Source organism: Berkeleyomyces rouxiae (assembly GCF_048999995.1).
Source record: "Berkeleyomyces rouxiae strain 22BRR77 chromosome Unknown BrBRR77_ptg000002l, whole genome shotgun sequence".
Taxonomy (NCBI): Eukaryota; Fungi; Ascomycota; class Sordariomycetes; order Microascales; family Ceratocystidaceae; genus Berkeleyomyces; species Berkeleyomyces rouxiae.
The window spans coordinates 2,720,358-2,745,369 of NW_027396492.1; the positions used below are offsets into that span (position 1 = coordinate 2,720,358).

General features: G+C 55.6%; 10 protein-coding genes across 10 annotated transcripts; 5 read left to right on the forward strand and 5 right to left on the reverse strand.

Annotated features, from left to right (window-relative positions):
• Positions 1–39: 39 nt before the first annotated feature.
• BROUX77_002305 (uncharacterized protein) lies at positions 40–1,212 on the reverse strand (the record flags this gene model as incomplete). Its single annotated transcript, XM_073746831.1, has 2 exons — positions 40–959; positions 1,077–1,212. 2 exons carry the CDS (start codon positions 1,210–1,212, stop codon positions 40–42), a joined length of 1,056 nt encoding a protein of 351 aa, XP_073607387.1.
• A 659-nt stretch (positions 1,213–1,871) lies between these two features.
• On the reverse strand, positions 1,872–5,977 carry BROUX77_002306 (uncharacterized protein; the record flags this gene model as incomplete). The annotated part of the gene is made up of 3 exons (XM_073746832.1): positions 1,872–1,916; positions 1,978–5,674; positions 5,769–5,977. The coding sequence occupies 3 exons, from the start codon at positions 5,975–5,977 to the stop codon at positions 1,872–1,874; spliced, it is 3,951 nt and encodes a 1,316-aa protein (XP_073607388.1).
• A 602-nt stretch (positions 5,978–6,579) lies between these two features.
• BROUX77_002307 (uncharacterized protein) lies at positions 6,580–7,094 on the forward strand (the record flags this gene model as incomplete). The annotated part of the gene is made up of 2 exons (XM_073746833.1): positions 6,580–6,924; positions 6,978–7,094. The coding sequence occupies 2 exons, from the start codon at positions 6,580–6,582 to the stop codon at positions 7,092–7,094; spliced, it is 462 nt and encodes a 153-aa protein (XP_073607389.1).
• A 538-nt stretch (positions 7,095–7,632) lies between these two features.
• Positions 7,633–8,359, reverse strand: BROUX77_002308 (uncharacterized protein; the record flags this gene model as incomplete). The annotated part of the gene is made up of 4 exons (XM_073746835.1): positions 7,633–7,766; positions 7,828–7,890; positions 8,042–8,057; positions 8,297–8,359. The coding sequence occupies 4 exons, from the start codon at positions 8,357–8,359 to the stop codon at positions 7,633–7,635; spliced, it is 276 nt and encodes a 91-aa protein (XP_073607390.1).
• Positions 8,360–9,003: 644 nt separating this feature from the next.
• BROUX77_002309 (uncharacterized protein) lies at positions 9,004–9,957 on the forward strand (the record flags this gene model as incomplete). The annotated part of the gene is made up of 4 exons (XM_073746836.1): positions 9,004–9,052; positions 9,508–9,620; positions 9,763–9,826; positions 9,923–9,957. The coding sequence occupies 4 exons, from the start codon at positions 9,004–9,006 to the stop codon at positions 9,955–9,957; spliced, it is 261 nt and encodes an 86-aa protein (XP_073607391.1).
• Positions 9,958–10,305: 348 nt separating this feature from the next.
• On the reverse strand, positions 10,306–11,202 carry BROUX77_002310 (uncharacterized protein; the record flags this gene model as incomplete). The annotated part of the gene is made up of 1 exon (XM_073746837.1): positions 10,306–11,202. The coding sequence occupies one exon, from the start codon at positions 11,200–11,202 to the stop codon at positions 10,306–10,308; it is 897 nt and encodes a 298-aa protein (XP_073607392.1).
• Positions 11,203–11,821: 619 nt separating this feature from the next.
• Positions 11,822–12,770, forward strand: BROUX77_002311 (uncharacterized protein; the record flags this gene model as incomplete). The annotated part of the gene is made up of 3 exons (XM_073746838.1): positions 11,822–11,860; positions 12,176–12,576; positions 12,728–12,770. The coding sequence occupies 3 exons, from the start codon at positions 11,822–11,824 to the stop codon at positions 12,768–12,770; spliced, it is 483 nt and encodes a 160-aa protein (XP_073607393.1).
• A 2,617-nt stretch (positions 12,771–15,387) lies between these two features.
• On the forward strand, positions 15,388–16,930 carry BROUX77_002312 (uncharacterized protein; the record flags this gene model as incomplete). Its single annotated transcript, XM_073746839.1, has 7 exons — positions 15,388–15,422; positions 15,502–15,605; positions 15,673–15,677; positions 15,743–15,826; positions 15,983–16,557; positions 16,626–16,723; positions 16,788–16,930. The coding sequence occupies 7 exons, from the start codon at positions 15,388–15,390 to the stop codon at positions 16,928–16,930; spliced, it is 1,044 nt and encodes a 347-aa protein (XP_073607394.1).
• Positions 16,931–18,523: 1,593 nt separating this feature from the next.
• Positions 18,524–23,454, forward strand: BROUX77_002313 (uncharacterized protein; the record flags this gene model as incomplete). Its single annotated transcript, XM_073746840.1, has 2 exons — positions 18,524–20,720; positions 20,774–23,454. 2 exons carry the CDS (start codon positions 18,524–18,526, stop codon positions 23,452–23,454), a joined length of 4,878 nt encoding a protein of 1,625 aa, XP_073607395.1.
• Positions 23,455–23,894: 440 nt separating this feature from the next.
• BROUX77_002314 (uncharacterized protein) lies at positions 23,895–24,800 on the reverse strand (the record flags this gene model as incomplete). Its single annotated transcript, XM_073746841.1, has 3 exons — positions 23,895–24,363; positions 24,443–24,549; positions 24,762–24,800. 3 exons carry the CDS (start codon positions 24,798–24,800, stop codon positions 23,895–23,897), a joined length of 615 nt encoding a protein of 204 aa, XP_073607396.1.
• Positions 24,801–25,012: the final 212 nt, after the last annotated feature.

Consider the following 25,012-nt stretch of genomic DNA (forward strand, 5'->3'; position numbering starts at 1 on the left):
TTTCCGTTGGAGTTTATCTCCCTCTCTCCCTCTCCCTGCCTACGCCTTGGCCCACGCACAAACACCCAGCACAAAAACACTCAACATGACATCATTCCGCACCGCCATAAAGAACTGCCCGTACCGCATGGCCAGCCGGACATACCCGCCAATGGGCGACGGCACAAACGCCAACACCGTGCCCAGCACGCCCGGCACGCCCGCTGCGTCCGCGCCCGTCCGCTTCTCGACCGCGTAGCGCGCCGAGAGTAGCAGCGCCTCGCCCGTGGCAAAGACCCAGAGCAAGTCCGCCGGCGAGCGGCCAGCCAGCACCGCGGCCATGCTGCTGCCGCTGCTGTCGGCGGACTGAGCGTCTGCAGAGCCGGGGCCGGCTGAGAGCGCAGAAAAGTCAAGTGATGGGTCGAGTCGCTGCGACAGCGCGCCGGTAAAGGGCGTCTTGAGAGCAATGAAGAGGCCGAGAGATAGCGCAAAGAGCACGTGCAGCACGCGGAATAGCGCGGCGCTGCGCGACGCGGGCGTCGATGCTGCCTCCTGCTGCTGCTGCTGCATGCCGGCGAACATGCCAGGCCCCATGCCGGCGCCCGCGGGCCCGCCGGCGCCGCCCAGCATCTGCTGCAGCATGGCTAGCGGGTCCGCATCAGGCAAGCCAGCGCCCTGGGGCGCGGGGCCAGAGAATCCCGGGGCAGGCGTGCCGGCTGCAACGGCGGGGTCCATGCCCAGCATGAGGCTGCGCAGCTGCTCCTCGGACAGCGCCGGAGCGTGCTCGCCGGCTGCGGCGCCGGCGGGCGTTGGACTGAACGACAGGATGGGCGCGCGTGCGGTGCGGGTCGGCTCGTAGAAGTGGTTCGAGATGTCGACTTCGGCGGGGTCCTCGGATAGCGGGGCCGACGATTGGGAAGAGGCCGTGGGCTCCGAGATAGACGCGGCGGGAGCCGGCGCAGGGTGTTCTGGTTCAGCAGCTGGTGCAAGCAAGAAAAGAAAGAACTGTTGTTAGCTAATGTGCGTCCTTGGTGCGTGCAAGGTACATATATATGTGTAGGTGGATCGGATAACTCCCGGTAGGTTAGGCTACGTACAACGGCCGCTCAGCCCCGTGATCTTGTTCAAGCGCGCGGAACCGCCGGCGCGGATCTTGGCGGCGCGACGTTCCTTGCGGATGCGTGCTTGTTCGGCTGCGCGGGCAGCAGCGGCTTCGGCTTCGGCTCCGTCCATTGTGTCTGGAGGGGGGGGTAGTGTGGCAGGCGAGATGTTGGTCGTGGGCGGCAGCAGACTGGCTGTGAGGGGCAACCGTCAAGATGAGATCTGCTGTTGATTGGCGGCCTGGGTAACGAGATACGATAGACAAACAACGATGGCGGCGATTGTGTTCTGTCAAGACTCACACCTTGTTTAAGTTCTTTCGAGGTTGGCATCTCTTGCTTTCTCAATTGAATATGCTTGACGTAGCCTCTTTATCTTATCTCTGGCCAATCAGTGGGCTCCACATTGGGTTTCTGATGAGGTGCGCAGCTGTCCCCAACTCAACTTACACAAACTGACCCCGATACTTGCATACTCTCTGGATCCAACCACAACCCTGGAGTTGACTACATGAGCTTTTGTCCATCACCAAGACTGACTTGACCTCCCAAGATTGGTCTAACCCGAGAGCACACAACACATACATACTTGGGCAATAGCATATTGAAAGTACAACGAAAACAAATACACATACACCAGGAAGGCTACACTGCATGCTAATCTAAACTCATCAATGCCGTTGCTCCTGGTGGATGCTCACAAGACACACACACTTCTCATCTGGAATCTGTAGATGCACCGTTTTCAGAGATCACTACTGCACTAGAAATTCTTGTACACTTCACATCCCTTCAAGGAGTGGCCTTGCTCATACTGAGCAGACGCTTTACACCGACCTATTCATACTGTTAGTAGTGACAACAAAATATAGACAACATCTCATGGGAATCAACTTACAATCCATTTGCCACACTCGTCTGGCTTGTTGGTCTGGATATCGACTAGAATATTCTGTGCCGTGGCATAGTCTTTGACGTCCAGGGCCTCTGCCAACGCGGCCAGCTGCTCAATGGTGTCAGGCTTGACCAGCTCGCCCTTGTTCAAACAATCAAACAGAATGTTGATCCGCTTTTGGGAATCCTTCACCTGGGCTGAGTACGTGGCCGGCGCTGACGCCGCTACTCGCTTCATGTCACGAGTAAAGATTTCAACCATGCGTTGGGCATTGGCAGGGATATGGCTACGGTCCCCGGGAGGGTACGGTTTTCCACCAGCCGCAGACGGGGGAGCGTTAGGAGAGGGAGAAATGGCGGCGCTGGGGGGAGGTCCTTGAGATACAGGTGCGGCCTGGGGAGGGGCGTTCATAGGAGGCCCGGCACGAGGAGGACCACCCATGGGAGGACCAGCCATAGGAGGGCCGCCCATAGGAGGGCCACCCATAGGAGGGCCACCCATAGGAGGGCCACCCATAGGAGGACCACTCATGGGAGGGCCGGCCATGGGAGGCGCAGCAGGATGATAGCCCGAGGGAGCATATGACGTAGGAGAAATCGCCGAGTTGGGCCCATACGGGTTCACAGGAGGAGGGGGGTGAGCGCTAGCCTGGGGAGGAGGCGCCATCATACCGGGGAGCGAAGGCTGATTCGTCTGGACAGGTGCCGGTGCGGGAGCGTAGCGGTTGGAAGGAGGAGCAGCAGCGGGGGGAGCATTGTAGGGAGAGTTCATGCGGGGCATGGCCATGGGGGGAGGGACGGGGTTTGAGGGCGCGGCCTGGGGAGCTGGCGCGTAGGCGCTGGCTGCAATAGATGAAGACCGAGGAGGACCTTGAACGCCACCAGTGGGAGGCCCAGCTAAAGGCGAAGTCATGCGTCCAGTAGGAGGTCCCTTGGGAGGAGGAGGGGGGGTCGAAGAGAGCTCCAAAAGACCAGCCCCGGGGCTAGATGGGGGAGGACCAGTTGGAGAAGGACCACCAGGGAAAGGAGAAGTGATGGGAGCAGGCTTAGAAGTGGGAGTTGGCTTGCGAGTAGGAGCCTTGGCTACCATAGGCACATCATTCCAAACGGTCATGTTCTTGGCCTTGGAAGGAGGAACAATACCAGCCGGAGGAGGGGTGTTGCGAGGAGGGGCCGAGAAGTTTTGAGGAGGAGCGCCATACATGGGAGCTGGGGCAGCAGGAGTGTAACCGCCGTACTGAGGAGCAGACGGCGCAGCACCATAAGCGTTAGGAGGAGCATAGGGGTTGGTAGCGGTCGTAGGAGCTACCTGGGCAGGGAGGGCACCATAAGGGTTTGGAGGCTGAAGCGGAGCCGCACCACCACCGATGATATTGGGACCAGTAGGAGCATAGGGGTTTGCTGCTGGCACAGGAGGGCGCCCGGGAGCGACCGAAGGAGCCTGTGGTTGAGAAACGGGCTGGTAACCAGTAGGGGCAGCAGCTTGGCGCACAGGAAGGGTTCTTCTGTTGGCGGTAGCATTGGCGGTAGTGGTGGTGGTCGCCTTCTTGGAGGAAGGGGTGGTAGCCAGCTTGACACGCTCCCGGGCGATATCAGCCGGAGGGTAAGTTGTAGGAAGAAGGTCCAAGTACTTTTGGGCGACACTGAGTTTACCCTGTTCAGAAATCAAATCGGCATACTCAGTGTACTTATCGTACAGAGCAGCCAACTTCCAGTTCTCAGTTTGCTCCTTGTCTCCGTCTTGGAACTTGGTGACAGCACGGAAAACCGACACCTTTTCAATAAAGGCCTGGAGAGAGCGAGCGTGGATGGAGAAGTTGTTGTCAGCATCGGAGCTTTTGAGGTTGGCCTCCTTGGCTTCCTCCATTTCGGCGACCCAGATATCAACAACCTTCTCCAGCTTGGAGCCAACCAAATAGCAGAAGGAAGCATCTTTGCGTTCGCCCGACTCAAGCATGCGATCGCCCAGAGCCTCGCACAGATCAGAGAAGTCTTCGGGTGACGAGTAGGTGCAGAGCACAACCATGGTCTGCTTCCAGTCCTCCAGGTCGGCATTGTGGACCACATCCCAAAGGTTCTTGGCAATGACGGAGTTGAGGAGACGGATGTAGCTGGGCTTGCCCTCCTGCTGGGCCAGATACTGGGTCTGGACCTTTTGGATCAAAGCAGCACCGCTGCAGTTAGCGATTAAGAAGGCATCTCCCCAGCGCTTCTCGGCAATGCACAGGTTGACTGCCTTCTCGAAGTCACCAAGAACAAGGGAGCGAGTGGTATCCTGCTCCATTATGCTCTCGCTTTCATCAAACAGGAAGAAGGGGTTGTTGGTCTTGGCACCCTTGCTAGCCGACAGGCTGGCCATGAAGTCATCCTGATCAACCTCACCATCATCGCCACCAAAGAAGTCGTCATCTGTGTCCTTCTTCTTCCCGTCAGAAGAGTCGGCGTCGGTCTTGTCGGCTTCAAGCTCGGCACTGGCAGGAACATCGTCCTTGGAGAATCCCAAAAACTGAACAATGCGTTCCCGGACATTCTCGCCAGCCAGGGTTTTCATGACAGTCCAGTCAGCCTTTTCATCTTCAGAGGGAGCAGCCTCCTCCTTGGACTCGCAGATAGAGACAACATTTCCCGAGGAGAGAGAGTCTTCGAATTTGTCAGTGGCCGCCGCAATCTCAGTATCAGCTGAAAAGTGTGTAATCAAAACCTTGGACGGCCGGCCACCATCAGCAGCAGGTTTGAAGACGATCAGTTTTCCACCAAAGCCAAACGAGACACCCACAGGTCGCTCTAGCCATCTGGGAGCCTTGGGCAAAGTAAAGAAGGTTTCCTGAGGTTTAGTCTGTGCACTGGCAAAGAAGTCTTCGCCATCCAGGCCGCTCTGGTTGGAGGTTTCTGGGGTAGGAGGGTTGGTATTCTGAAGAGTCTGGATAGCAATCTTGCCATCAAAGCTGGCGGTGGCAGTCAAGCTGGGGTTGTGAGGGTTGAACTTTGTGGAAAAGTTCCAGTTGGTCCCCTCCTGGAATTCACCATACAGCTCGCCGCTTTGGGGGTTCCACAGCAGTGTCCGGCCGTCCTTGCCGCAGGACAGCAAGAGATCGGGATCTTGGGGGCACCAGGACAGCGACAGGACGCCTTGTACATGGCCTTGCATTGTGCGCTCGGGGGTATTGGTGTTGCGCAGGTCCCACAGGTAGATGACGGGCGTAGCATCATCAAAGGAGGAGGTGATGAGCTTTGTTGAGTAGTTGGGGTCCCATTCAATGGCACTGACGGGCTTGCGGTTGTTGTTGAGTGTGACTGAAGTCTTTTTGGTTTTGAGATCCCACACGGTCACCAAGCCTCCGGCACTGCCCGAGGCCAGAATATGCGACACCTTTCGGTTCCAGGCGACACATTCGAGGTCATCGGGTCTGGCAGTGGCGGCTCCCAGACGGAAGGGCGATGAGATATCGTTGACGTCGTATACAAATAGCTCGCCCTTGGCACCGGCAGTGGCCAAGTAGTGTGGTTTTATGGGGTTGAACTGCAGCGACTTGATGGCGCCGCTGTGCTTTGTGGTGCGGGACATGAGGGCATCCTCGGCCGAGGCTCCGGAGATGAGCTTGGCGGCATCGTAGATGTCTAGTGAGCCGTTTTCAAGAGCGCAGGCAATGATTCCATTGGGATGGGCGTCATCGGGCTGGCCCCAGGCGATATCGTAGAATCTACAAGCGGGGAGAGGGAACATGTGGTTAGCGGCGGCGAGAGACATGCGGGGTGCCCTGAATATTGCGCAGCAGCCATCCTGGGAGCACTCACCTTGCATCTGACACAATGCTAGCCACGGGCTGCAGCTCCACGCCGTGGTCGACATCCTCAAGCCCGAGATCCCATAGCTCCAGCTTTGTGTCGTCCGAGAAGTCGGCATCCACAGCGCCGGCGCGAGTGCCCGTGACTATTAACGGCTTGGTCGCACCGGGCGACCAGGCAAACGCCGCGGTGCGCTGGATCTCGCGGAGACGGACCATGGTAGCGGCTTAGATGGAAGCAATGGCAGAAACAAATGGTACAATGGCGGCGAGGTGAATCTGGGGTCGATGTGTCGATAAACAAAGCATTGGCTGTGGGCTCAAACTTGGGTAGCGGCAGAGGAGAACCGGAACAGGAACAGGCGTCGACGCTGGAAAGCACAGCGCAAACAGCAATGGAGCAATAAATATGCAGAAAGGAGGGAGAAAATGGCAGAAAACGGAACGGGGCGGCGGAGATGAGATGAGACGATGTCGTCAAGAAACTGAGCCAGCCGGATTCTACTTGTAGCACTGGGATGGTAAAGTGGGATTGAAGCCACATTGCAGACGCCATCGACCAATTAGAACCAACCATCTGCTACTTGGCTGGGCGCTGACTCTGAAGCTCTGAAGCTGGGGGCGTTGCCGTATGCTGTAACCCCCGTAACCCCACTATGCAGCTATCCCACAGCCATGACAGCTGTCAGCAGCTGCTGAGACATCTGCCACACGTGATCCTCTCTCGACTTCACTTGTACCACTGACTTGCGGTCTGCCATCTGCTGTCTCACCATTTCCGTCAACACACTGCCAGCCAATTCTCATCACAGACTCTCAACATGTCTGAATCTGAGCGGTGGAAGGCCACTGTCCATGTTGGCGGCCTGGCCCCCAACGTCGTGTCGTCCCATGTACATGATGCCTTCATCCCGTTTGGCGATATCGTTGAAGTTTCTGTGCCGAGAGACGACCGCCATAAGAACAACAACGCTGAGGGTGCCACGGCTGAGCCCACCAACCGTGGCTTTGCCTACGTCGAGTTCGAGAGTGTTGATGATGCCAAGGAGGCCATTGACAACATGGACCAGGCCGAGTTTTTCGGCAAGACTATTCGCTGCTCAGCAGCCAAGGCACCCAAGAGTGCCACCGAGGGACTTGGCAGCAAGACTGCCCTCTGGGAACAGGTACCGCTCCTCACCGCAACAAATGTCTTGGTCATACAGCTAACGCATAGTAGGAGGGCTGGCTGGCCGATAACGCACCCAATGATGAGGCTGGTGAGCCTGCGCCGGCTGGTGGCGATCCGATGCAGGGCTTAGAAGGGCTTGATGTCGCAGGGCCGAAGCCTATATAAGGCGTCTGGGTTTCACGAGTCTTGAAGCTACGCGTCTGTTGTTTGCTTTTCACTTGTTTGCTGCGTTACCTGGCTTGTCGTTTTGGGGTTATCGTACTTGTCGACACGATTCTTTATGGCGATGGCGTTGGCGTTATGGAAAAGAGTTTTGCATTGAGCGCTACTCTGCTACTACTGGTATCAATAGCATATAAAACGTTTCTTCTCGGAGTTTGAGCTTTAAATGAATCCGGAATAACACTAGTTGTGTCACACGACCTTGGTATATGTCACAGCTTGTACATACATCACTATCACATGTCAGGATAAGGTCACACCATTCGGTCGCAAGAACAAGCATCTGCTCATATTCAGCCTGCTCCTAGCTAAACCTGCCCCAACTCCGCTGATGCGATTAACTAGCCTGGCACCCCGGCTGTGCGTCCCAATGACCATGGTCTGGATGGCGTCAAAGTCTAACTGGCCGCCGCATGCAAAACTAAACGCAGTAAACAGACCCAAACATGTACATTACATCTCAAGAGATTCGGTTCTGCATTTAGTGGTGCGAAGCATCGCTGCCGTGAGCAGCCTTGTCACCGCTGGAGCGAGACAGACGGAGGGTCTTGTCGGTCATCAGCTGGCGGGTCAGCGAGTAGCCAGCAGCGCCGACAGCGAAGGCAACGACAACGCCTGTGTGATGTGTCAGTATACGCTCAGTGTAGAGGCTAGATAATGGATACCAGTCGCATACCGAGGGGGAACAGCTCAGGAGGGATGTTCTTGAGCTTGCGGAGTCTCGCAGAGACGCCGTGGGCTAGAAACACAAAGTCTCAGTATCAGCACGTCATTGGGTCTCTGACATTAGGATTGGTTTGAGCAGCAGGAAGCTTAGGTGTTGCGGAGATTCCGTAGTGGTTACTGGCACCAATTGTGCAGAACTAAAAACTAGAGGGATGGAGTCGTACCGGCCTGGTCCTCGACCTGTGAATAAAGCATGTTAGCCAGGAAACACCATGGGAAAGAAAGCCAATGCGAGTGAAAAGACGAAAGACGCAGTTCTATAGATGCCAGCCAGCCGCGTCGCCAATTGGCTCTGGGAATGCAGCCATAACTGGGGTACGTGCCTAGGCCTCGGTCACGCCCGGAGGCCGTCACGGCATCGCAAGACGGCGTCCGGGCTGGGCTGGCCGGGAGACAAGAACAGGAGAGGGGAGGCTTACGGGAGCCGCGCGCATCAGACGGGGAGTCTGGCGCATCATACGGAGGCCGAGAGTGGCATACATGGTGTGCGAATTGCGTGGGTGAGAGTGGAGAGGTTTATCAACGAAGAGAGTTGAGCAGAAAGAGAGATCAAAGGTGGTGGAGAGGATCACGACGAACAATCCCGAGAAAAAGTCACCCAGGTCAAAACGCAGAGCCTCTGAATGCTGCACTGTCATTGGGCGACTGCGTCCGGCTTACCGGCCTTGCTCCAACAGCAACTGTCCACTTTTTGCTCTTCAGAGAGGGTCATGGGCTATGGCTGCTAAGCTTCCAGGGGGTGTCCGCCGTTTATAGGGGTCTGGTTGTCCCTATAGCGGCCTTGGGGCCGCCGGTTTTACAGGTGTCAACCCCACAAAGCACCCCAAATGCCAGTGCCCATAGGGACCAAAATCGTTCGACTTTGTCGGAGATGACCCTTCTATTTGTGGAGGCCTGAAATTCAAGGCATGAAATCCATCCAGTCCTGGTCTGCTGCAAATTGCCTGCTATCTGATTTGACCATTCCCATTCGAACGCTCCGAGCCAGACCAGACCAGACCAGACCAGACCAGACCTTGGCTTGCCTTGCATCTTCACTGCACTCCATTCCTCTCTTTGTCACTTGCCTTGTGCTTTTTTTTCTGTCCATCACAATCCAGATCGATTTGCGCATATAACCGCCACAATGTCCGACTCCGACGGTGAAGTTACCAAGCCCTTCAAGTTCGTCACTGGTAAGTCAGCATTGGAGAAAAAAAAGTCTTTTCTCGTCACCTTAATCTGCGTCTAAATTATGCCATTGATCGGTGCCGCCATGGTCCGGTGCGCTACCGATTGACTCCTATGCCCTGCTTGAACGGCTGATGTGTGTATGATCCGAGGCTAACACTACTCTCTCTACAGCTGGTGAGTGAAAAGAAAGCCCTGCCATCCACGAGATATCTGGGGTATTGCAGTCCGCCAGGATACAACAGCCACAATCGCACCCTCCGTCACGTCGGCCCATTCTCGGAACTGCGGAAGCTGCCGTCTTTCCCCGACGTCATTCACGTCTGCTCCCCTTTGGTGATGTCGACGCCTCCGCCATCCCGTTCCGCTGCCCCCAGGACCAATGGATATCCGCCACAATTCCCGCGCTCCTGATAGTAGTCACAGTATCTAACCTACCGCCTCCCTCGTCTCTGTACAGGTGTCGACGCCCGCTTCCCCAACACCAACCAGACCAAGCACTGCTGGCAAAACTATGTCGATTACCACAAGTGCATTACTGCCAAGGGCGAGGACTTTGCCCCCTGCCGCCAGGTACGATGGCCCTTTTATATTCCCAATGTGCCAGTGAGCACTGGGGCTCCGGCTGGCGCATTTGTCGCTGGACTCCTTTGCGGAACTGGATTCGCTCTACTACAGTCTCGATAGGCCAATTGCTAAACACTCCGTTCTCTAGTTCTTCCTGGCCTACCGTTCTCTATGCCCTTCATCGTGGTACGGCCGCTGGGACGAGCAGCGTGGTATGTGATGTGCTCTTACTCCAGCGTCAACTTTGCTCAATTGCTTCTCTGCTCAACGTGATGGCCAACTGCTAACATACATCTACTCTGCAACAGAGGGTGGCACTTTCCCCGTCCGTCTGGACGCGTAAATTTTGATTAGCTGACTCGAACCTCGATTCCATTGCATTTCATAATTATACGAAGAAAGCCAAATAGTCATATTATAACACCCAGTACTCGCGCCACATTAGTTTCCGCTTGACAAGTTTGATGACTCAAGTCAGAATGACATAGACACAGTGCCCGCCGGTGTTGATTTTGTATAAGCAAAGTAATTATTGAAGCTAAACACAAACATTATGAAATTAAAGCCGCTCATTCTGTCCCGAAAGAAATAAACCAACCCGCAAAAGCCATCCCGGATATTGTAGATGTTAAAACGCCCCAATGAAAACACAAATCCAAAATAAAATACGAAAACTGAAATGAATGTATCGCTATTCGTCGTCATCAGAGCTCATAAACTCATCGTCCTCATCAAATCCAAAAAAGACTTTGGGTTCGTTGGTAGGCTTGGGAGCTGAGGCTGAAGCTGAAGCCGAAGAAGCACCAGTGGCAACATTCGGATTTGCGGCTGGGGACTCGGAATTGGAGCTTGAGGCTGCAGCATCACTGGCCTCGCCATCGTCATCTGATGGGGACTGGGCCTGGGCCTGGGCGCTCGATTGAGAGCCGTGAGAGGTGCCCAGCAAGTTATCCTTGTATGCACCGTCCTGCATTGCAGCAAATACAGCACTGCGGGTGCGCTCATTTGCCTCGGTCTTGTTCTCAAGCCACTTCTCTTCAATACGGCCCTTGCCGCTGCCATTCTTAATCTCCTCGGTGCGGCGCTCGGCCATCTCGACGACCTGCTCGAGGCGCTCACGTCGCACTTCCCGCTGCCGCTTTTCCATGTCGGGCTTGACAGCCAGATACTCGGCAAGTGCCTTTGCCTCATTGACGGTGCGGATGCGGCGGCCGTCTAGATTGCGGCTCGAGCCATTGTCATCGCCCTGGCCGCGCTTCTTCTTGGAAGACATGCGGCCACCAGCGGCACGCAGCTGTGAGCCGAAACCACCCTTGCCACCACACAGGGGGCTCCAGAGGCGCAAAGAGAGAATATCGTCATTTTCGTTGGCAAGATAGCTGTTGAGGGTGCATGAGCGGGTAATGGTTGCGTTGGCGTGTGTAGACAAAATGTAACGGCGCTGTGAGAAATCAATGGGCATGCGCTGGAAGATGTGCTCCCATAGATCGTCACCAGTGGCATTGCGATCAAGAGGTAGAACAATAGTTGGCGGAAGATCTAGACCGCTAATGCTGGAGACAAAGACGTTGATCTTTGACGGCGCCATGATGGTGATAAGGAATGGTTGGATGGATGTTGTGGCACAAGAAAGATTGGCGCCAGATCGTATGAAGAAGGCGTGGGTATATCGCGATGGAGTCTAGAAAACGGGTATTTATTCGCAGTCGGATAATATTGAAAGGGAGTTCCGATAGAATGTCACAAGTTCGTGTTGGCTGTGTCAAAGGACGTCAAGATGCGACACCGTCATGATGCGATGGGACTTTGCCCTGGCTGGCATCTGACTTTTGCCAGCCTTGTATTACGCCTAGCCTTGCATTTAAGCGGCAGGGATATCCCATTTCAAGAATCCTTATCGATGAAGGCAAAATCTTTTAGCTCAAATAGGAACTGTGGCGGTATCCATCAAAGTATAGATTTTGGCACCAAAAGTGTGGCGTTTCTGAGGTTCAGATCACGTGCAACAGAGAGCGCCACGTCCACAAGAAGTAATCTATTATGGGATTTATGAGAAAAAGAAGCGGGACGACCCCCCTGTCCACGCTCTATGTAGGGTTTTTTGTCCACACAAAAGTGATCCATTTTGAACATCGCGCTGAATACTATTCAGACTTTCCCCCCTCCTCACATTTCGTTCAGTACACCGAATCGTCAACACCGCCAAGATGCTTATCCCCAAGGCTGATCGCAAGCTCATCCACGAGGTACGTAGACTCGCTGCTCCTCATTCTGCTGCCTAAGATTTTGTTTCTCCTGGAGTTTTCGACTACGACGCCGACTTCGACCCAGTCGCTATTGAATGAAATGAAAACAAGTACGAGGTCCAACGAAACGAAATACTACCGAACTCGCGATTTTGAGCGTTGCTAGCAATACGAACCGGTGCAATTATCTTCGAAGATGCACCATGTAACCGACACCGACAACGATACGACACTTGGAACAAATTTCAGCACAGAGAGACAAACAACAAAACACGTTGGCGGATAAGCAAGTTCTAACATGTGGACGTTTAATAGTACCTCTTCCGGGAGGGTGTCCTTGTGGCCCCTAAGGACTACAACCTGGACAAGCACCCCGACATTGACACCAAGAACCTGTTTGTCATCAAGGCCATGCAGTCCCTGAACTCCAAGGGCTTTGTCAAGACCCAGTTCTCTTGGCAGTGGTACTACTACACCCTCACCGCCGAGGGTCTGGACTACCTCCGCGAGTGGCTCCATCTCCCCGCTGAGATTGTCCCCACCACCCACATCAAGCAGCAGCGCCCCAACGCTCCTCCCCGGGGAATGCTTCCCGAGGGTGAGCGTGAGCGCAGACCCTTTGGCCGTGGCCGTGGTGACCGCGAGGGTGGCTACCGCCGCAGAGATGCTGGCGAGGGCAAGGAGGGTGCTGCTCCCGGCGAGTTCGCTCCCCAGTTGTACGTATAATCCTGTTTTTTGTTTTGTTTTTTGCCTGTCTGTGCTACGCTCTTGTTGCTGCGCAAGTCTACCAGCAACAAGGACCCTCGATAAACTAGATTTGTGCTGTGGATCGAGACTTGAGCGCTAACCTAATTTCTTTCTCTCTAGCCGTGGTGGTATGGGCCGTGGCCGCGCTGCCCCCCCTTCGTAAATTTAGAATCTCTTGAATAAAAAAAATGGGATCTTTTTACGAACATTTCTTCGGGTACTGAAATAAGACACGATAGCAAATGAGTGCTGCTTCACGAGTGGAACAGTGGAGGAACAATTCACAGTACACTTACTAGTCATGTGTCTCCTCGCGTGACGACCTGCGTGAGGGTAAAATTGGCGGGAGTTTTCTAGAAAGGCTTCACCTCGGGAATCATCAAAAAAAAATGGCACACTTTCCACACCGCACAACCTTGTTTTTTTTTGGATCTGCTTTTGAGATGGTGATAAAGGTGGTGATGTAAACGAAACGGGAGTCTTGTTAGATCAAAAATGGAGCGAGTTTGTTGTACAAGGGACAAACCAGCGTTTCAATAATGAGCGTTTCGCTGGCCAGAGATTTAACCCCTGCGTTTACGCTTTAAGTTAATAACCCTAACATATACACGCTCAAAAGGATGATGCACACATATGCATCAAAGACATCATGTTGCGATTTGAGAACAAGAAGAACAAGTGACTAGGGTTGTTTTGAGATGTTTGAGAGACAACTAAATCATCAAGGCTTCGGGATAAGTCTCAGTTTGTTTCCGAGCCGAGCCTCAAGAACCGACCGTGGAAGAGAATAATGAGGCTTTGTTCAAGAGTGGGACTCGAGTGTTAGTATCAGTACCACATGTGTACAATGCAGATGATGATGATGTGCAGATATTAGTTATGTAGTTGACTATAGTTAGTTAGTTGGCTGTAGTTTCGTATGCAGTCAATGTGAGGCTTTGATTGAGGAGAAGACAGAAGATTGCATATGCAGGAGAAGAGAGAAACACGCAAGAGAGCAAGCTTTGACCTTTCCCCAAAACTGGTTGGACCCGTCAATGGCCTGTCTTGCTGATTGAGGTCCATTGAAGGAAGCCGGTGATGTGATATGGAGATATGGGGTATGGGGAAGAGGAGAGAGCGGAGGAGAAAAAAAGAAGAAGAGGAAGAAAAAAAGCAAGAGGTTAGAGAAGCATGACATGACGGTAGGGAAAGCCTGAGCTTGAGCTTGAGCAGTACGACGAGACAAAGACAAAGAACTGGGAGTAAATAACCAGAACGGACCGAATAATTTGGCGTTGGCGTCAAGTGGGCTGCAAGTGAAGGGTGAGCCGCATCCTGATAGAAGCAGCGATGCAGCAGCGCAGCAGGGCAACGCACGAAGAAGCAGACGGCTTGTGTGCCGGTCTGTCTGGGGGAGACGAGGCAAGAGCGGGCGGGGGGAGGGGGTGAAGGCAAGACAAGACGCAGGGCCTAGCTGGTCTGGTTTGCCTGGTCTGGTCTGTGGCTTCCTGTGGCGTGTGCTTGGCTCGGAGCGGAATGTAAGTTTGTAGTAGGTGAAACGCCGATGCAAGTGGAGTCGGGGCGAGGGAGGAAGAGGAGGAGAAGAGAGGAGGTGCCAGATTGGGAAGCTGGGTTGGTTTTTCCGGGGAAGCAGAGGAGTTTCTTGTGAGCTATGGGCTATGAGCTATGGGCTGGCTGGCTGGCTGGGATGGGATGGACGGTTGGCCTGGCTTGGCACAAGGACACAAGCCGCGAGTAGAAAGCGAGCTTGAAACGGAGCTACAGAGTTGTGTACTCGTATGAATGTAGAGTCCATACATGGGCAGCATCACAGAGCTATGTGGTTGACTATGGGCCTGTACCGATAGTAGCTATACAAGCGACCAGCTGGCCCGAACTCGCTCAAGCTGAGCAAAGCGCAGATCAACGCCTCATTTTCTTTCTACGTCTCTCTATTTCTCTCTGCCGCTCTCCCTTGATCCTCCATTTGCGGCTTGCGGCTCTCGCGGTGCAGCGTTTGTCCTAGCACCAACCAGTAAGACGTTTGCGGTGTTTTTTTTGGCCTGGCAGAACAGGGTATGATTGATGGAGGAATTGATAACGCAGCAACGCAACGCTGAAAAAGAAAGGCCGAGGTAACGGAGGGAGAAGTGGGCCACGGACCAGGCGGATGGATGTATGTATCTTTGTACATACTTGGGTGTGACCAGAAGAGAATAAGCCAGTCCGCCAGCGCGCACTTGGACTCTTTCGCACGAGACGAGACGAGAGAAATGTTTAGCTGTGGTGGCCTCAGCATCGCCCAAAGAGTTGCCGCTCTGTCGGCTGGGTGCGTGCTTGTAATCCTGAGGCAGAAACGGGAAAACACAGAGAGAAGGGCACTCGCTCGCTATACGCAGTCTGGCCCGCCAACTTGAGCCGCCCGCCCCGCCCACCGGGCGGCTCACCACCAAACTCCAGGGCACGAGACGAGCGCTGGGCTTGGCGGGGAAAAAGCATTGGAGCCGAAGCTCAAACGAGGGGAATATGGGAGGCGTGAGGGTTTGGGACGCAAGCAGAGCAGGCCAGGCCAGGGCCAGCTAGTTGGTCATGTAATGGCAGCCAAGGTAGACGGCCCGCCCGTTCGAGGCAAGCCGCGCTGGTGGCTCTTGTATAAATGGGGGCAGGCATCCTGCTCCTCGGATAGGTTAGAGACGCCGTTTTGCAGCCCACCATCCCTCAGCGTTTCTCAACGGTCTTCTCTTTCTTTGTTTTCCTAGGCTATCCTTTTGCTTGATATCCCCCACAGATTTACCACCATGTCCGGACTTCCCAAGACCATGAAGGCTCTCCGGTGAGTCGACGCTCTTTTGTCTAGTCCTGTCTGCTAGAGCTACACACGCAGCTGCTAACCCTGGCTTTCCTCCTCGCAGCTACGAGAAGCCCGAGGACTTTTCCATTGTCGAGGTCCCTCTGCCCACCCTGCGGGAAAACGACGTCCTGGTCAAGGTCAAGGCCTGCGGTGTCTGCGGTACTGGTATGTTGCCCATCACCAAGTTTCCATGTTCGCTGGATTTGCATGCTGACTGTGCCTGTTCATTTAGATCTGGTAAACACTAACAACAAGCCCCCGGCTTATTCTGGCTGCAGCTGACAGATGCTAACCATCCCTAGCACATTCACGAAGGCGAATTCATTGCCAAGTTCCCTTTGATTCCGGGACACGAGACTGTCGGTGTGATTGCCGCAGTTGGTCCTGTAAGTGCGTCCCATGACATGAACTTAGAAACTCCCATATCCATGTCCATGTCCGGATCCCGTCGGCGTTAACCCTGGCAATACAAACCCTGATGATACCAACCCTTGAATACACAAGCAACCAATCCGCTAACACAACACCGCACTACCAAATAGAAAGTCAAGGGCTTCCAGATTGGCGACCGCGTGGCTGCCGACAACAGCGAGCTGTGCCAAGAATGCTTCTACTGCCGCCGCGGCAAGCCGCTGCTGTGCGAGCACTTTGAAGCCCACGGTGTGACCATGGACGGCGGCTTTGCCGAGTTCTGCGCGTACCCGGCGGCCAAGGTGTTCAAGATCCAGAACCTGAGCGACGTTGACGCCACGCTGCTGGAGCCGGCGTCGTGTGCCTGCCACGGCCTCGAGCGCATTGCGCCGGCGCTCGGCTCGCACGTGCTCATGTTTGGTGCTGGCCCGACTGGCCTGATGCTGGCCCAGCTGCTCCGCCACAACGGCGGCTGCCAGGTGACTATTGCGGCGCCGGGTGGTCTGAAGATGGATCTGGCGCGCAAGCTGGACGCTGCCGACACGTACATTGAGCTGTCACGCCAGGACCCCGAGGTGCAGTTTGCTGCTCTGAAGGAGAACAACCCGTACGGCTTTGATATTGTGGTTGAGGCCACCGGCTCGACCAAGATTCTGGAGGATGCGATCCATTATGTCCGCCGCGGCGGCAAGCTCGTGGTCTATGGGTTCGTCCCCTTGCTCTGTGAATCTGACGCTGCCATTGCCATCATTTGCTAACATGCTTGGAATACAGAGTCTACAGCGATGCGGCCAGAGTGTCGTGGCCCCCGGCCAAGATCTTTGGCGACGAGATCACCATCCTAGGTTCCTTTTCTGAAACCTACATGTTCCGTAAGCATAAGCGCGACCCTCGATGTGAAAGACCAACAGAAACTAACACAGTTTGTCATTTCAGCTGCCACTATTGACTACCTCGACTCGGGCAAGGTCAAGACCGAGGGCATTGTCAACAAGACCTTTAAGCTGGAACAGTGGGGAGAGGCGCTCGAGAGCATCCGCAACAAGAGCGCAGTTAAGGCGGCAATTGTGTTTGACTAAGGAGAGAGCAGGAGTAGAGGGAGTTTGGGGGAGAGGAGAGGAGACGCTGGGAAGCCTTTTGATTTGGAGCAAGTTTTTTTTTCTCTTGCTAGCATTACATGTACTACCACACAGTTAACTAACTAACCAACTACTGGGACTTTTACTCAGTCAAATGATCGGCAGAGTGTAAGGGCATGTTTGTGTCACAAAACATGGACAGGGCGCAGTGCAGAATCGGCACCAAAAGACCGACCGACTGATTGAAGAGGTGGGTGAGACAGAGAGACAGACGTGGGGTGAGAATTCAGGGCTGTGGTCCAGCTAGTCTAGACTGGCACCTGCACAATCCGGTTCTTTTGTTCTGGAATGTATACAGCCAGGGATTCCAAGACAGACAAGATCAGATCTGGCTTAGTCATGGGCATGGGAAGAAGCCCGCATCCATCGAATCGAAGGCGACATGGGTAATCTGGGGCCATTTTTGATGAACAATGCACACGGGGAATTCCTGAGGGCACCATGGTGCGTGTGGTGTTGTTGGGCTGGGTTGGTGAGCGGGAAGAAGGAAGGGCCCATTTCATTTTGGCTGGAAGCCAACGAGAGCTCGAGTCGTGCACGCGGATTTTCTCGTTTTCGCTAAAGTCTTGTCATTGCAGAGGCTGAGCCATGGAGAATTGGCGACTTATACAAGAGGGATGTACATGTACCTGGGTATGGGTACAATGCGCAGATATATGTACATGTGTACGTAGCGGGTTATAGTTGGTTATTCCCATATCAACTAGTCAGCTATAACTATGTACACTCAGACATGGGCTCAGCCAGTAGTCAGCAGAGAATCTGGTGTGAAAAAAAGAAGGAGAAAAAAAACCCCCATCCAACACCGAGAGAACAAGGGTCGCCTTCCCATGCGCACCACCAAGACCAAGACACCAGGAGGCATGAAGAGCTTCCCACGAGACGAGATGAGACGAGAGAACGAGAAGCAGAGCAGGCCCTTTAGGCCCCTTGTACAAGTACATACATACATACATACGTGCAGATGCAAATGCCTGATGTCGTCTTGGTCTTCTTCATACAAAAGGGCCTTGCACGCTGGCCACGCTCCGACGACTGGCTGGCCCGCGCTTCTGCTCCTCGCCGGCGTGTTTGAATGCCATTTTATGCGGCGCATAGCAACTTGGGCTGCGTTCTATTTTCAGCACCCAGCACTTGAGCTCGAGACTGCCCGCTTTGCTTGGGGGAGGGGCTTCTTTCATACTTGAACCAAGTGATATCCCTTGTCGTCCGGGCTGACCTTGAGGCTCTCATCTCACGTAAAGTAGATAGAGCTTGGGGTCTCGTTATATATATATATTTTTTTTGTTGCCGTGCGTATTCTTCTCTTCTTTACTCTCTGTTCCCTTTTGATTCTTTTCTTCTACTTGCCCATTCTCTCAGACTTTTTCTAAACATATACTTTTTTGTTTTTGGTGATATTCGACGTCGTTCTTGTTAGTGGAAAGGTCGTCCGTCAAAGACATCTTCTTGCATACGGCAACTGCCGCCACCACGACGCTCCTGCTTTGTCATCCTCTCGTCCCTGATTTTTTTTTTGGCAGTTGCCCAGCCATGGCACCGTGGTTTCGCCCACAGAGCATTCTGGCGCGGCCCGACGAGGACTTGTCAGCCCACCGGAGCAGAAGCAGAAGAAGGAGCTCGCCGCCTCGAGAGTTCCTGCCGCAGATTCATCCCGACATAACGGGCGACTTCTTCCGCGAAGCTCTTGCCGTTTCGGGAAGAACGTCTGAATTTGCGCAAAGTGTACCAGTAAAAGCTGCATCTGCCGCACCAGCGCCCCCAGTGCTGCAGCCAATCATCCGCCAGCATGGATCTCAGCCTCATGCAAGCAGCCACCATGACGCGGCCCGACAGGCCCAGACGCAGCCTCGGCCTCAGCCCCTAGGCCACGGCCGCAGCCAAAGCCGCAGCCAAACCTTTAACGATCTCGCGCCTCAAAGGGAGCCGCCTCCCCCGGCCCAGACCCGCGCCCAAACCAACCCACTGCCGTCGTCCCAAACCACCGGCACTTTTGCCCCGCCCGCCCGCCAGACCAGCATCCGCTTCCTGCCCGAGACATTTGAGCGAGGCAACCCGCGCCACAGCCGCTCCCGGAACCACGCCCGCTCGCAGTCTCAGTCCAGCTGGAGTGCCGCGCCGTCGTCGGTTGTCCCGGCCCAAAGCCGCCAGCCCAGAAGCAGCAGCGCCAGCCCGCCCGAGCCGGCCGGGCGAAACAGCACGCCGAGCGGCCCGCAGACCGAGAGCTCGGCCAGCACTGGCAACCCGCCCGCTGCCAAGCACAGCTTAGACAGCTTTGGCATTCTCCGGCCGACCACCAGCAACCCGGGCCCCTCAAAACACCACGCGGCCGGCTTCGGCGCCATCAGCTTCAGCACGGCCAACTCCAGCGCCTCGAACCGCAACATTGGCAGCCTCAACGCCATTACCGTTACCACTACCATTTCCGGCCCTGCAAGGGAGGTTTTTGAGAGTCCCACCACCCTGCGCCCTTCAACAAGCCATCCCGGTCCCGCAAAGTCAACCCTGGCCACTGTTGGCAGCACCCTGAGCCGGAGTTCCACTGCTGGAAGACCTACCCTGGACACTCTGAGCAGCACGCTCAATGCCAATGCCAGCCCAAGCCCTCTCAGTAGCAGCTCGCCTAAAAAGCTCAGCCCAAGCCCTCTTAGTAGCAGCGCCCCTAGAAATCCCAGTCCTGCTGAAAGGCCTACGCTTGCCACCCTCAGTCACACTCTCAGTAACACCCTCAGTAATAATACCCTCAACAACAACCCCGCCCCCGCAAAACCCACTTTGAGCACTCTGAGTGCTGCTCTCAACGCCATACGGCCTGTCTCTAGTCATCCCGGGATCGATAAGCGCGGCAGTCTCAGCATCGCCGGTTCCAGCACCGCCGGTTCCAGCACCGCCGGCTCCAGCACCAGCAACTCGACCACTACCACCAGCAGCCCTACTAGCACTAGCCCTCCTTCTACCAGCCCCGCCACCAGTAGTCCTGCTGCCAATAGTCCGGTCAATATCAGCCCTGTCACCACCAATCCCAGTTCCAGCATCTACACCCCCACCAGCAACGCCATGGATCAACAGTCTCAACGCCACTCCCGGGGAGGCAATTCCAGCCGGCCGCGTGCTATCAGCAATCCCATGGACATGTTCTTCTCCTCGCTCCATCCGCCCCCATCAGCCACAGCCACAGCCACCGCCACACAGTCCAGCCTGCCCCAGCGCACGCTGTCCACGAGCGGCCGGCAACGACAGGGCACGCTGCGCCGAGCCGGTGCCGCCGTGTTTGCCGCTGCTCGGCGCCGCGTGGGCCACCGCTCTGAATCAGACTCGGCCTCGGACGGCGAATCCATGCCGACACGCGACCAGACCCAGGCCCAGATCCAGGCCTTCCTTCAGTCCGAGCCACCGCCGCAGCCAGTGCCTGCACCTCCCAAGCCCAAGGCCCCGGCCCACAACCGCGGGCGCAGCCTAGGCGGCATGATTGGCCGGGACAGCAGTCCCGCGTGGATCGGCGATGACGACGCCTACGACATGGGCCCCTGCATGACCTGCGACTCGCAGATGCGCTGGACACGTGGCTCCGAGGCCTTTAGGTGTACGGGCTGTCTGACCATCAATGACGTTGTGCCACGCAAATCCTCACGCCTCCAGCCGTCTGCCACATCAACCACGTCCACCATCTTGCTCCCTAAGTCTCAGACCGACAGCTCCCTCCACAAGATTCCGAGAAAACCCGTCAAACGTAAGTTGCCACTGCCCCGTGCACCACGCAAGCATCAACTGACTCCTTTGCAGCTGCCCTGAGGCCCATTTCAGCCGCCCCCAACGTCATCTCCACAAAGACCTGCAAGTCCATCGTTGTCGAGTGTCTGGAGCAATTCCTCATTGGAGTCCTGTTCCCAGTTCCCGCAAACCGCTCAAACCCCAGCGGGCTCTCTGGCGATGGAGACCCTGGTGCCAAGCCGGAGCCCAAGATTGAGCCGAAAAGAATCTTTCGCAACCTGGAGGAGTACATCATGAACAGCTTTTCAAAAGACCAATGCCTCAATGCCTCATTTTCAACATCAGCACCAAGCCCACAGTCTCCAGTGCACGACACGGGTCTCCCTTCTTCCGGCCACGCCGCCCATGACTACGGACGTCTTACCAGTCTCAAGTCACCCCACATAGACTGGGACAGGCTCGAGGAATGGTACCGCATCGTCATCAATGTGGCAGAAAACTGGCAGCAGGTGTACTCGCAGCTCAATGGCGCTGCCGATCCCGCTGTCGTCGCTTCCATCGACCACGCTGCGCTTGAGCGCCAGATTCTCCAAGCCCAGGAACACGTGCAAAAGGCTCTCTTAAAGGCCACCGAGCAGCTCCTTAAACGGCCCGGACGCCTTCTCAAGTCGCCCGATGACATTCGATTCCTCCTCCTCATCATCGAAAACCCACTGCTCGGACACAACCCAGTGTGTTTCCAGGGCGTCTTGCAGCCCGATGGATCTAAGAAGCAACACCGGCGGCTGTCGTCCCGTGAAAACCGCGATGGCACTATCCGGCCCATCATTGGCTACCACTCAGGCATCATCAAGCGCATCTTTGGCTTGCTATCGAACGCTTCCCCCGAATGCCACCACCATCTACGACAGTGGTGGGCACGCTACTCCAGAGACCGCTTTATCACTGTAAAAGACATGGCTAGTCGCTTCCTAGCCTACCGTCTTACTCGCCACCGCGAGAAGCAGCAACGGCCACCGCCAGCAGATCCTTACGGCCAGCTCATTCCCGAGATCCCATCGTCCAGCACGGCTGCCCAGGCCCACTCGGCCATTGAGTCGTTCATGTCCGCCGGAGAGGCCAACAACGCACGGGGGAGCCGCCGCGACGACAAGAGAAAAAAGTCCGAACAGCCCGATATCCCGCGGGATGACTGGCAGATCAAGGCTGCTTGCAAAGTGCTTGCTGTTCTGTTTGCAGCCAACGAGATGCCGTCGTCAGTCGGCGACAAGACAGTCCTGCGCCACGGCGTCAGAATGCACACCACGTTTGTCCCAGCCAGCGACTTTTACATTCCGATTCTCGACATCATGAACTCCGCGGAAGACTTTGACGGCTGGGAAAACCGCACTCTGGACTTTTGCTTCTGCCAGTATCCGTTTCTCCTCGGCATGGCTGCCAAGAAGCAGATCATCGAGCACGATGCCAAGCGCCAAATGGCAGCCCGCGCCCGCGACGCCTTCTTCTCCCGAGTTCTCACAAGCAACAACAGCCCGGCCGACGAGGTGCTTGAGCGCTTCTTCGTGCTTGATGTGCGTCGCGATTGTCTGGTCGAGGACAGCTTCCGTGGCGTGAGCAGCGCCATGACCAGCGGCACCAACAATCTCAAAAAGGGTCTCCGAATCGTCTTCCGCGGCGAGGAGGGCCTGGACTATGGCGGCCCGCGAAAGGAGTGGTTCCTACAGCTGGTGCGGGAACTCTTTAGCCCTGACCATGGCCTGTTCGTCTACGATGACGAGTCCAACTTTTGCTACTTCAACCCCTACGCACTGGAACACTCGGATACCTTCTTCCTGGTCGGCATTGTCCTGGGTCTGGCCATCTACAATTCCACCATCCTGGATGTTGCACTCCCTCCCTTTGCTTTCCGCAAAATGATGGCTGCTGCGCCACAGCCTTCCCGCACGAGCCACCTGGGTGCCGGGGCCACTGCGCCGTCCGTGGCCCACTCTCGGGCTCCCATGACCTACACGCTGGCCGACCTCGCCGAATACCGACCCCGCCTTGCCATTGGCTTGCAGAATCTTCTAGACTACGAGGGCGACGACGTCGAAGACGTCTTCTGCCTCGACTTCACCATCAGCATCGACCGCTACGGCACGTCCGTCGTGGTGCCGCTTTGCCCCGGGGGTGCCTCGCGGCCTGTGACATCGGCCAACCGCCAGGAGTACGTGGACCTGTATGTGCGCTTCCTGCTCGACACGAGCGTGACGCGGCAGTTTGACCCCTTTTGCCGCGGCTTCTTCACCGTGTGCGGCGGCAGCACGGCGCTCTCGCTGTGCCAGCCGGCCGAGGTCGAGCAGCTGATTCGCGGCAGCGACGAGGCGCTCGACATTGACGCGCTGCGCGCCGTGGCCGTCTACGAGAACTGGCGCCGCCGTGACGAGGACCTGAGCGTCACCGCCGGCCGCTACCGCCGCGTCCAGCCCGAGGAGGAGCCCGTCGTGCGCTGGTTCTGGCAGACGTTTGCCGAGGCCGAACCCCAAGACCAGCGCAAGCTGCTCGTCTTCATCACCGGCAGCGACCGCATTCCCGCCGGCGGCGCGGCGTCGCTCGTCATCAAGGTCACGTGCCTGGGCGACGATGTCGACCGCTTCCCTATTGCGCGCACGTGCTTCAACATGCTCTCGTTGTATCGCTACCGCACTAAGGCCATGCTGGAGCAGAAGCTGTGGATGGCGGTTCACGAGAGCGAGGGCTTTGGCCTTAAATAAATGTGGCTTGCTACTCGTGGCATGGGTGCAGTCTTCTTGGTGTACTACTGTTCCCTTTGTTTCTTTTTCCTTTGTTTGTTCTTGACTTCATGACTATGTTTCTTGCATGCGTGCGTTGCTGTTGTTATCTTGTTTCTCTGTTTCTTCATCGCCGTATTCATTCGTTATCACTTACTCCTATAGTAGAACAGATGCCCCTTCTAAGCAATGAATAGAATAAATCACTCCCAAGACACCCATGACCGTATTCATCTTGCTTCTTGGAATATTGGAAGTAAATGCAATTGTGTGCTATGTTTACATCAGTATTGTACAAGCCTTCTCGGCGCTTCTATCAGCAAAGAAGTCTCAGCGTCTCTCCCCAACAACTCTCTAGCCATGATCTGTAGTGCGTTCTGTCGCAGTTCTTTTTTCCATTTCCCCCCGCTCAAGTCTCCTCTCTAAACGCCACTCAAGTCTTTGCGGGCGCGCTCCAGCATATCGCGCTCGCGGCGCTGTTCGTCCACGCGAGTCTTGACGCGCACGCGGTCAATTTCCGCCTGGCCCGCCATCAGGCCATCGTCGGCAATCTCCTTGGCCTCCTCGGGCGTCGGCTCGACGGCAATGGCCTTGGTGGCGTCGAGGAACTTGGCCAGGATCGTCTCGGTGTGCAGGTTCTTCATGTCAATGGTCACCGCGGTCTCGTCGGCTTGCGGTGCCGGCGCCGGCACGCCGGTGGGTGTGACGCCAGAGGAGACCGTTGCGAGTGCTGCAGGGCCGTCGGTAGCGCTGGCGCTGCTCGGGCTGGACCCGTTGCGCAGGTAGATTGTCATGGTCGCTGGGCCCTCGGTGGCCATGCGCCGGCTGACAATCATCGGGACTGAGGGGTTGTGGTACTTGAGGCGCGGCAGGATTTCTTGCCAGAATTTGCTGCGTGCCATGTTAGTGAACCGAGCCGTGCGGGCGAGGATATGTATGTTGATGTTGTGTTGCCACTGTTATCACCTACCGAGGCCCCATGTGCCCGCCCTTCATGTTGCGAGAAAAGTCCATGTGTATCCGCGTAACATTGGGCGGCATGACTGCAGCGCCAGGTCCGAACCGGATCTTGAGGAGCTATGGGTAGAGATTGAAGAGTTAGTAGCAATCCTCGGAACTGTGTGGCGTAGCCGTCGTTTTGGTCGCTTTGCGGATCGATTCGGTAGCCCTTCTTTTGGCAACCAATTGCTCGCCTGGGCAGAGGAGGAGCTCCGGACTCACAGTCTATAGTGATTGTTGGTTAGCCTTGGCCATCTCAATGCAAGCAAATCTCAACATGAGGGACTTACATTTCTAAGCTTATGCCATCTTGTAGCTGTGCCGACCATCTTGTCTATCTACCGCACCCAATGCTGCTGGGACGCTCGTTCTTTTTCGTTTTCGTTGGGTTCGGGAGAGTACAGGACCGAGAACAAATGGATACAACACTCGGAGCAACTAGAAGATAGAAGAACAAAGAGACAAGCCCACACGCAAACAAAAGCGCTGTCTTCCCTCTTGCGGCTCGCCGTGATGGCGGGCAGGCAAATTTCTTTGGTGG